General features: G+C 41.6%; 1 protein-coding gene across 1 annotated transcript; it reads right to left on the bottom strand.

Moving 5' to 3' along the window:
• Positions 1–2,430: 2,430 nt before the first annotated feature.
• LOC110687442 lies at positions 2,431–3,237 on the bottom strand. Its single transcript, XM_021864096.1, has 2 exons — positions 2,656–3,237; positions 2,431–2,559 (listed from the first exon to the last, which is right to left on the bottom strand). The coding sequence occupies exons 1-2, from the start codon at positions 3,235–3,237 to the stop codon at positions 2,431–2,433; spliced, it is 711 nt and encodes a 236-aa protein (XP_021719788.1).
• Between the last annotated feature and the right edge of the window lie 8,845 nt (positions 3,238–12,082).

Genomic DNA, 12,082 nt, shown 5'->3' with positions numbered 1-12,082 from the left:
ACGTCTGCTACAGTTTGATAAGTAGTGGAAGGACCTGAAGGATCCACTTAGGTAATTTAAAAAAGTGAATTTGAGTGTGAAAAGTCTGTTTATTGTGCATGCCTTTTGCAAAGTTTTTGTATTAATTTTAAATTCTAATATTTTTATGTGCATACTTGGTGTTATGATGATGGTTCACCACATAGCCGTAGTATGGTGAAGATAAAGTGTGATCACATGGAAGCCAGCCAGAGGGATTGCTATGAAGTGGTGCACAATAAATCTTGGGTTTCCACTAACTACGTTAGAATGGCCAGTGTGCTTTACACCAAGCAATGGGCCACCAAAGATTTTCTGAACAGAAGCAAGCGTTTTTTTCTTGACCCAAAATTTTCGGTAAGTGGTTCAAGGTTCAGTTAACCATTGGGGTGACATATTTACGTTCACATCGATGATTATCATGCTTCTTGTTTTTATTATTTGGATTGTAGAATCGACTGTTGTTGAATGAAGGTAAAGAAGAGAATATTTGTAGGAAGTATGCCAAATCTCTCATCAGCTCTAACCTGTTGGATATTCGAGCGGTCAGCAACTTACTCACATAGTCCAATAATATAATGCAGGTTTAAATGTGTTTTCCATGCATATGCGCTAACTTGTGCTTACGACATTGACATTGGCATTTAAACAGGTTTTTGTCCCAGTCCTCGAAGTTCCTTAGGATTCCCAAGGAGATTCGCACTGGTGGTGCTTAGCTTTACACATGAAGGCTCAACAGTTGTGGCTGATAGATTCCATGTACCCTGCGCCGTTCGACACACATGTCAGGGAGATTGATCTTCTAGTACTAATGATGACATTCATTCTAAACAAACATGGTATTTATTGGGACCATTTAGTAATGTGTAATGTGTTTGTCAAACTACAACTTAGTGGCTTGGACGTCCTTTTCCAACTCTGTAACCCAGCATGGAAGGTTGGTCACCTACAGTCTTGGACCAAATGCACTGTTGAGATTTTGAACCCAACGGATAAGTAAGAACTTGTGTTCCCTGGTTTGTTTATTGTGCCAATGACTATTTGCCTACCTTTAAGGTCAGGAGAACGTACCTTCAGCTTTCATGTTGATTGTTGTCCTCTAATATGCAGCTCATACTATGGTGTTCTTATGCTGGCGTGTATTAAGTTCTTTGCTAGAAGATTCACCACGGGGTTCAGTGTGGTAGGTGGTGTATATATCTGTGTTTTGTGTGAAGATCTCTGGAATGGTTGGCTAAAGTGTTTGTTCTGTTCTGTTTTTATAGCGGAAGATTCCTATTGCTCGGGCAAATCTAATCTTGGACGACGTGCAGTGTGAAGTGAACGAATTGGAACAGTGTCTGGGAGATGTCATTCCAGGGACTAGGAAAACAGCGCGACGACTGTGATGTGGGGCCTGACAAACAATTTGAACATTGTCATTTACATTCTATTGTCTTTGTAGGAATATGGTTTGTGCTGTTTGAACTTGATCAGTTTGTGTTCTCTGCACTTGATAGTATCCTCAATTTTGAGGTGTACTATGTTATGCTTATTTTGCTTCTATTTTTACTGCTGTTCTTTTTACATGTTTACATGTTAACACATGAAAATCAGACATACTCAAAGCATCAAATCAGACATACTCAAAGCATCGTCTTTTAAAAAGTATCGGTTTTTGAAATTGATCTCAAGACCTTGAACTGTTGTCTGTGTATTTTGAAAAGGATTACAAGACCTTGGACCTTTGTGTGTATATATATTTGTCGCCTTGAAAATGATCTCAAACACAAATGTGATGAGTTTAATTACATGTTTCAAATGCTTAACAGTTTTACAAACCGTTGGAAAGAATACGCCCCCGTAATCTGTCTTCATATGCTCAAACAAACAACGAGCGGCCTAGATATGCTCAAGCTATATTTTCTTGATCATCCTATATTAATTTAATGACGCAACTAATATGGAATCGCCAACCACACAAATATTCAAGTAAATGATAGTTACTTTAGCTAGCTCAAATTTTCACGATATGGCCATTAGTTCATCAAGACGTTTCTGCATCACCTATGAGAGGTGTGATGGGTTAAATGTGAAATAATCACTGAAGTAAAATCACATGAATTTAGTATTCATACTTACATGTAGCTTCCGAGAAGACATATTTGCCTTCCCCTTTCCCTTTGTTGTCTTCCTAAACACAAGATCCTGCAACACCATTTCCTCCTCAACACCTGCATCCTGCTCTACAACATTTCCTGCCATTCCTTCCTTTTCTTGCCTCCTCGGAAACACAAGATCCTACAACACCATTTCATCCTCCGACACACCTGCATCTTGCACAACACCATTTCCTGTCAATCCGGCCTTTACCTGCATCCTCCTAAACACAAGATCCTGCAACACCATTTCCTCCTCCTCAACACTTGCATCCTACTCAACACCATTTCCTGCATCCTCCTCCTCAACACCATTTGCTCCATCCTCCTCCTCAGCACCATTTCCATCATCCTCCTGAACACAGTTTGCTGCATCCTCCTCAACAACATTTCCTACTTGCTCCTGTATTATTTAGATAGAGATATAACAGCAGTCAAAAAATAATAACAGGCTGAGCAGTCAGATTCTTTAAGTATTGAAGAAAGCATAAATCTTAACTGGGCTAGGCTTCTTATTCTTGTTGGTTTTCTTGTAGCCGGGTTCAGCTAAAGTCTTGTGCCTTGAAACCTTAGGCCTGCCCCTTTTCCTTTTCTTAATTATAGGGTCCTTGATAACAAGGTCCATGGAAGTCGGACAAGAGTCTACGGAAGTAACAGTAGGAGCAGGATTCCTAATTGAGGAAAACGTTTTGCCTTCACTGGTTGATGTCAGTGTACTGACTACAGCAACAATTTCCTTGCTCTTCATGTCCCTACGCTCATTGACAGCTGATTGTAGCTTCAACAGTGTTTCAATTACCATATGGACGGTTTGATCGTCCACCATAGCAGCGGTTTCACACAAGGGCTCGAGTTTTTGCATCATTTGGTTGAATCTTTTCACATTGACCGTGTCCCCTGGATCATGGTAGGCCACCTTCACCCTAGTGTGCTTCCGAGGTATGTCCTTCCTCCAACGGTCTACAACGTACTTCTCTGGTAGATCTTCAACTAAGTTTTCATCCAAAATCCTAATACAGTGTTTGCAAAGTATGCCACTTGTCTCAAACTTCCTACAGTCACACTGCACCTCCTTTGTCATTGGACATAAAGTAACATTGTAAGATCTTCGCGTGTTTATAATGACATCCTCACTCGCACCGGGAGGCCAAGTACTATTCATACACGATCGACCACCGAATACTGAATAAGCTTTTCAGACAAAACCTTCTCTCCTCGGACGTTGCAATACATCATTCTCGTACACTCCTTTTGAACTTCTTGAAACTTGTTGTCCGTGTATAACTTTTGGAATATTTTTTCGACTTTGAATCCACTAACCAACCTCCTAAGGTACTTCGAGCAACGCGCATCTGCACTCAGTTCATCTCGAACGCGTTGATCCAAGGCCATGCAATACTTTTGAGGAAACTCATGGAGTTTTGTTTTGCGGTTCACATAGCCGTCAAAAAACCGATTGACGCTCTCCACCCTATGTGTGGTCTTCATACTAGCCCAAAAAAACTCCTTCATGTACGCAGGCACCCACATATGACTGTCTTTGTGTAGGCTCTGTAGCCATTCATTGTCCTCCAACTTATACTCAGCAATAAACTCTGCCCATCGGGTTTGGAACTCCTCGGGGTCAAAGCTCTCATATACCAGCTCTTTGAGGGGGTTGACGAACTCTTGGTAACTAGACAAAAATGATAACAGCAGACCAGCAACAATAGGTTAGCTTGTCTTTATTATGGGAATCAGATTATTACGCCTTTGAAACTAATATCAAGACCTTGGAAATTGTAAATTCAGGAGGAGGAATTTCACAACATACCGTGCACACTTGCCAAGTTTCTCATGGATCTTGCTCATGATATGCCATATGCACCAACGATGCACCGTGTTTGGCAAGACTTCAGCAAGGGGCCTCCGCATAGCTGCCGCTTAGTCGGTCAATATGGCTTTAGGAGCTCGATTGTTCATGCAAGCTAACCACTGTCGAAATATCCACGCAAACGTATCGCAGTCTTCATGTGAAACAAGAGCACATCCCAACAACAAGGATTGCCCATGGTGGTTCACACCAACAAAGTTCGCAAACGGGAGCTCATACTCATTCATTAGGTATGTTGCGTCGAAGAAAACTGCATCACAAAAGTCCTCATAAGCTACCCTACTTCTTGCATCCACCCAAAACACATCCTTAACCCTCCCTTCTTTATCCAACCGTTGAGCATGGAAAAAAATTTTGTTCCCGGTTTGCATTTTGTCAAAGTACTCCATCATTGCCACCGAGTCCCCTCCAACCATGTTCAACCACCTAGCCTTGTACACCTCATGTTGTAAATCTTTTAATGTCAGATCCATGTTACCCGTTCGTTCGGTCGCCATGATACCGTGTATTTGAGAAATTGGTACACCTTGCTCGTACAAATCTGTCAGCGTCTTCTTCCCTTTGCAGGTCATTTGCCTCATGCGGTACTCCTTTACAAGCTTATAATTTTCCGGATCAATAGTGTGATTATGCTTTAGTTACGAACTTTTCAACTCCCACAAGCCATCTTCGTTAACTTTAGCATAAACACGGGCCTGACATTCGCACTTTTTCGAAGTCCTCTTCATACCACTTAATTCATCCGCACATACCACCCCATCAACTAAACCACCTGAACCTCCATGACTCATTGCCTTTGCCCTCTTCTTCGCTACCCTCCTAGCCCTCATGTCGGGTTTTCCCCAACACTCACACTTCCACGTGACTTTGATTTTTTTTGGGTCCCCCGTCTTAGAATTTACACCTTGAGCCCTTGTCACTCCAAACCCCATCTACTCAGCATAGTCCTTATAGTAGGCTTCAACCTATTTCCAACACTGGAAAACCATCCCTTCCTTAGGCTCCTCAACAACTATAGCTATTTCGTTGCTACCAACCACAGTGTGAGTCGTATGAATTGTTTCTGGTGGGGATAAATACCCAACATACATGTCAAGTGCACAACTACCTGCATCATCTACGTCTTCTATATCCTCCTCCATATGGACTTTCCTCCGAAACTTAACTCCACTGCCACAATCACCAACACCAACCTCACTGAACCTTATAACGCTTCCTGTTTCAATTTCCATAATAGCAAGATCTTCTCCAACAACAACAATTCACCCTTCAAATAACGAACACCAACATAATTACTACGATCCAGAACGCCAACATAATTATAATATTAAATTCAACACAAATCAACCAAACACGTTTTCACAACACACATTCAACCCATCACAGAAATACAACCAACCGACACAAATCAACCAACCAGTTGAACAACCAACACAACCAATCTTCACATAAACTAACAAATCAACACAAGGAATTTTTAATATAAACATATAAAGACAACACGTTGTTCTCAAAAAGTAAGGAATTGCATTTTAAACAAAATTCGCCGGCCATTTCCGGCAACCTCAACCCCATTTTAACAGACAAAAAGGTCCTTAAAATCCAATAGCTTTCAAAATTATTCCGACTTCGGTCGAATTTATGAATTCAATTTCATGAATTGTGGGCGCATGATAACTACAGAACAAAACTGAAGACTGCAATAAGCAACGATAAAATAGATCAGAAAAATACCTCGCAATTCGAAGATGTCCGTGTTTTTTTCAACTAGGCCTGTACAATTCGGCGATGTGCGAAGAATAGATCTAATTCTCCGAACAAGCTGCGTGTTTTATCAACTGGGCTTGTACAGTTTGGCGATCTGTGAAGAACATAACTAATATTTTCTCGCCAAATCCGAAAGGAGTTAACGCCATCACTCCAACAGATTGACGGAAGGATGGCATAGATAAATCCAACTGAGCAGCTTGACACATAGACGATTCTAGCTCAGCAAGTGGAAAACTTCCATTTAATTTCCGAATTGCCACTGTGAGTAACAAGTTTGTAACTCACATTGAGTAACAGGGACTTAGCGTTAAGGAAAATAAACCCATGATGGATCGACCGCTCGAGATTTCAGAGCGATCGCTTTGAACATTCTGCCTCAAGATTGAAATTTGAATGATTTAAGAGCGTTCGCTTCAAGAAATTGAAGCGCCCACTCCGTAATTAATCTGAAATTGGGCTAAAATATTTCTTGCAGGTGAGAAGCGGTGCTGCTACCAGCTTCGAATTGAGTGTTGTGGTCAAATTGGGATGCTGGTAGAGTGGTTATGGAGCGGCGCTGGTTGTGAGGTTGATTTTTTGTAGCTGCTGCTGCGAATTGCGTGTGATCGCTCAAATTGGTGCCTATTGTGGTGCAAATTGGAGGTGCTGGTGGTTAATGTGGGGATGTTGTCTGGTAATTAAACCCTTTCATTAAAATCACAAAACCACTACTTCAAATAAAATTACAACAATAATACTTTATTAAAACTCATTAAAAACTCATCAAAACTCCATCTTTATACTTGATTGATACATAAAATCAATAGGTATTCAAAACCCCCAAATTAATTGATTAGAAAACCCTAACTTGAAACATCATGAAATCAGAAAATTAAAACAAGTGTAATAATCTGAAATTTATGATTTAACCCAATTAAAACTTAGTTATAATCTAAATTAATCATACTTGAATAATTAAAATCATAAACTACTTACATAACCATATAAGTACATGTACTTGTTGAAACAAGAAGAGAAAATAGGAGAAGAAGAAGGGCGGTCGTGGCTGGTTGGGCTCGTCGATGGCTAGTCGTTGCTGGAATCAGCGGTGGTGGTGGTGATGACGTGGCACCAGGAGGGTAGCAGCTTGCATGGAGGGAACTCCATGGTTTCACGTAGGAAGGAGTAAAAGGGGGAAAGGTGAGAAAAAAGAAAAAAGAAAGGAAAAAGGGAAAAAATAAAGAAAAGAATAAGAAATACCTCACTTTGACCACTTGACTTTTGTGTGGGAAAAATTTTGGGGATTGAAGAAGTATTTATAGTGTATAGTAGGTTAGGGTAGGTTTAGGCTTCATAAAAATGATGGGCATAAGTAATAAAGTATGAGGCCTAATTATATAAGTAAGATTATTAGGTTAATTAAATGGACATGAACTATCTTTTTATGGAGTATGTAAATACATTTAACATACGATACTTCGATCAAGTCAAATCATTTTGTAACCTTTGACCAAAAATAGAACTTAATTTATTTAAATCCCATAAATAAATTAATTAGGCCCAAAATATATTTTATAAATAAATTAAATAATTGATAAAATACATAAAAGTACGGGGTATTACGGTCTACCCCCCTTAAAAGAAGTTTCGTCCCCGAAACTTTAGTACCAAAACTAGAAAAACCTCATTTGAAAACGAATAAATGTTTGTAAATTCTGAAAATTTCCTTGATATTTTTGGTTGTTGTACTTTTTTGATACTTTATAAATACCTCATCTACTCATTCCCAAAAAAAAAATGTGCAAAGTAACCAACTCATTAACCAACTTACACAATTTAGTGTATAAGATAACGAATTTATTCCCAAATTTACACCAACTACAGTGTAATATATACCCTTAAACACAAACTTACACAAACTAGTGTATAAAGTATCCAAACAAAACAACAAAGTTAGTGCAAAACTGACTGAAAAAGGCACAAAAAGTACTAAAATTAATGGAAAAAGCGCGAAGTTCTACCGCACTCTACCCCCTTAAAGAAATAGAGTTACGACCCCGTAACTCAACTCAACCCGTTTCAACTCAAACAACTTAAGTCATTCATTTCTAATTCAATCCTTGGTTAGACCATAACACTTCCATCTTATTGACATCCTTGTTGCGTGAACTTGCCATATATAACCAATCTTTTACTCAAATCAACTAAGAAGTCGTAATAATAATTAATAACAATATCCTTATGGAATAATCGATACATTAATTCCACTGAAATCATTCCAAAGCAACCTTTAAAGAATTTAATGTTATTCACTCCTTGTGTCCAAAAGCTAACAAGTTTTTCCTCGCAGGTCCAACATTGGTCAACTCAATAAATTCGAGATTATTATCGTACCATCATTTATGTCATACTTCTCTTGACCTGGGGTATACGAAAACACTTTACCAAGGTCATTGCAAGGCTAGTCTATTAGCCACCTTTACCACTCCTTTCTCAAATCTCATATCTTGGGTGAATTTTTACAAACCCCTTTACTCAATCACGAATACCTTCTTTCTATGTTTAAATTTGGGTAACTTTTTGTTCATTCTGCACATCTCAAAGTTCAAAGTTAACCAACTCATTTGATGTTTCAAAATCCTCACCCCACTAATGCTATTTCCACATGGTGGACTTTTCATTCTTTCCATACAACTCCTCCAATGTTGTTATGAATAATTAATTTATATCCAAAATGTCTCTCCAAAATTTCAAAAGACTTATGTCGTTTATAACAACATTTTTAGGTGCTCCGTGGAGCTTCATCACCTTCTTCAAATAACTCCTTACAAATTCGTTCACTACAAATGCAACTATATCATTCTCTTTTCTTAACTTAAATCAATATGCCTTCAAATCCATTGAGATGCAATCTTATCCTTTACCGTATCTCGAGTGGATGTATAATCCTCTTAATTATCCTATGCTTAACCTTTACTTTTTTCCAAATCCAATATTTGATAACATAATTGCCAGTTTATTAATCATTCAAGGCTGCCAATACACTTTCTCAATTCTTCATTCTTCTCCTTGTGGGTACACCCAAATATGATGAGTTGTTTCCTTCCTTCCTGAGTTTTCTCTTTAAATTCATCACATTTACCTCCTGCCTTCTTACACCAAGGTTCCATCTTCATTAATATTAACCCTTCCATGATTAACTTTTTTGTAATTTCGATCAAATCCAACACTCAAAATTAGCTTTCTTTTTATCTCCTCAAATTATGCGAAGTTCTCTTCCTTTACCAAATTGCATAACGTATTCTCTAACGCTCTCTTCCCCCACAATTTTAAACTTCAATCTTTCCATTTCTTAAACAAATCCCAAGCTAAAATCACTGCATTAAATCCATAACTTAATCCCTGACCTAGATCATCCTTAACTATATAGGTTTCCTTCCATAATATGGGATGTTCAATCGTATACCAATTCATGCATAACTCATATTCAAATCCAACCATCTCTCTTAACAGTATTCAATGTTGGGTTTCGTAGCGTCCAACGCTACGCGGAAGAGAAGGGAGAAAGACGTAATACCCTTGATGCCTGCTTTGCTCATAAACCGAGCTCTTACTTTGAAGATTAAAGCCTCACAAGCGTGACGGCCTCCAACGGCTCGTACCCACGACCAGACCCGAACGATCTTCGTCTCAAGGGTTAGTCGAGACTTGACCAAGTATAAAACTAGAGTTTTACGAACTTAAAGGTTTTCTCAATAATAAGAAATGCCTTTTTGAGTTCCACTCAAGTTGATTTCCAAATGCCCAATATGGGGTATTTATAAGGAAATGCAACTTGCACTCCCATTCATGATCAATGTGGGATAATTGCATTTTTCAACTAATTTATTTAAATCAAAAATAAATTATTAAACAATGCAATCAACAATCAACAAGTGGCATGAGGAGAGGAGAGGTTAGGTGAGGACCATAACCAAAGGGGGGGACCATTGCCTTGCTCCCCAAGGCTTTTCTCCAAGCCTTGGTCCCTACTCCTCCTAAACCGGCAACAAGTACACGGCTAGGCTGGCAGCCTGCCTTGCTACCCAGCTAGCACAGCCAGGCTGCCCCTGCTAGCACGCCCCAGCACATGCGTGCTGTTAGCGAGCCACACATGCTGCTAGGCGCATAGTAGTGCTGGGCAAGGCCCTAGCTCGCTGCTGCTGCTTGGTGCTGCGATGCGAGGGTACGCACACACGCAAGCAAGCACAGCGTGCTGCTACTTGGTGCTGCCATACGAAGGCACGCACACACGCAAGCGCCTAGCAATGCGAGGCATGCTGTGCGCCTAGTGCTAGCGATGCACGCACACACGCAAGCTCGCATGCTGCGATGGTGCTGTGCCATGCGAAGGCATGCACACAAGCAAGCTCGCTTGCTGCGATGGTGTGTGCCATGAGAAGGCACGCACACACGCACAACCATGGTGCTGCGATGGTGTTGTGCTAGCGAAGCACGCACACACAACACACACATGGTGCTGTGTTAACGAAGCACGTACACACGCACACCCATGGTGCTGCGATGGTGTTGTGCTACCTCGAGCTAGTCTAGAAACCACATGGCTAGGCCAATGTGACGCTACGACTTTGCTCGAACTTGTTGCTTGTTGATTTTGCGACACTCGGTCTCGACGCCCTAGGCTCGATATCCGACGTCTGTGTTCGTAATACTCTAGTGACTCATCAAATCCTTCAGATTGATTCGTCGGTTCCGATCGGCAGTTCGTTTGGGTTTGACCCGAATGGTTCAGTCGAGACAAAGCTGTAATATTAATTGTACACTAATATTACAGATCGGAAGCGGCCTCCAGCCAGGCATTCCGATCACTTAATCTCACTGAAGAATTAGCTTCCTGATAATTCTAAACCCTCTATCAGAATAACACACTTGCTAGAAGGACACCATTCCTTTCAATCTCCCACTTGTCCTTCTGGACAAGTGTGCATACTATATACAGCGTATTTCCTATGTCGCTTAATGTCTCTTCATGAACTATAAGGTAAGAATCTTCGTCATCCTTATTACATCTAGAAGTGTTTCTCGATCTCCGAGTTCGACTGTCAATAAGTATATGATTTCTAAAATTCATCTGAGCACGGCCATGCTTTTTCACAATCTCGCTCTTTGAGTGAAAGGAATGGTGTCCTTCCAACAAGTGTATTATTCCGGTCAAGGGTTCAGAATTATTAAAGAGCTAATTCTTCAGTAAGGTCAAGTGATCGGAATGCCTAGGTGGAGGCTGCTTCCGATCAGTAATATCAGGGTACAATTGATAATACAGCTTAATCTTAACTGAACCCTTCGGGTCGAACCCAATCGAATCTCCGATCCGAGACGTCGAATTAATCCGAAAGGATTAAATGAGTCGACAGAGTTTTACGAATACAAACGTCGGAAATCGAACCTAGGGCGTCGATACCGAGCGTCGCAAAATCACAAGCAACAAGTATGAGCGTAGCCGTAGCTAGGCTAGGCTAGATCATGGCATGCCTAGGTGCACCATGTGTGTGCTAGGCGCACCATGGTGTGCTAGGCACCATCACAGCCTAGGCGCACCTTGGCAGCCCATCGCATGCTAGCGTGGGTGCCTAGGTGTGCATGGTAGCTATCGCAAGCAACATAGGCACCAGGCAGCCCATAGCAGCTAGCAAGCATGCTAGCGTGGTGCCTGGGTGCATGTGGAGCCCTATCTCAGCGCACATGCCTTGCGAGGCACCATCGCAAGGCCTGGCACAACGCATAAGCACCATCGCAATGCCAGGGGCATGCGTGTGTGTGCGTGTGTGCCTCGTAGCTTCGCAAACTAGCCTCGCACAGCAGCCGCACTGATGCGTGTGGGCTGGTGCGTGTGCGCGCAATGGCTGGCTGGGTGCTAGGCAGCAGCACCATGCATGCATGTGCGTGTGCGTGTGTGCATGCCTCGCACCTGAGCACAAGCAGTGCTAAGCACTGGCTAGTGCGAGTGTGTACTTGATGCGTATGGCAATACGTGAGGTGCAGCGATGGACGCGAGCATGTGCGTGGTGCATGGCGCATGGCTGGTGCGTGATGCGAAGCATGTGCGACCAGCCAGTGCATAGCATGCAAGGCCAACTCCAGCGATGCCCAGCTAGCACTAGCTGTGCTAGAGATGCGATGCGAGAGGGAGATGCGTGGTGCGATAGGTAGTGTCAGGCTGCCAGCAGTAGCAGCGCCTAGCACTGGCCAGCACCAGCGCCTAGCATGGCCTAGCACCAGGCATGCGAGGCAGCTGGGCAGCACC

The sequence above is a fragment of the Chenopodium quinoa genome, unplaced genomic scaffold, assembly GCF_001683475.1.
Source record: "Chenopodium quinoa cultivar QQ74 unplaced genomic scaffold, ASM168347v1, whole genome shotgun sequence".
In the NCBI taxonomy this organism is placed as follows: domain Eukaryota; kingdom Viridiplantae; phylum Streptophyta; class Magnoliopsida; order Caryophyllales; family Amaranthaceae; genus Chenopodium; species Chenopodium quinoa.
The sequence above is the reverse complement of the archived record's forward strand: the minus strand, read 5'-3'. Positions and strand labels throughout refer to the sequence as shown.

Bases quoted from the DNA above. Each gene is read 5' to 3' on its own strand.
- LOC110687442 (XM_021864096.1), bottom strand. From the start codon at position 3,237: ATGACAAAGGAGGTGCAGTGTGACTGTAGGAAGTTTGAGACAAGTGGC. The intron at 2,560-2,655 runs GTTAAGATTTAT...TAAATAATACAG, and splicing joins AGAATAAGAAGCCTAGCCCA to GAGCAAGTAGGAAATGTTGT.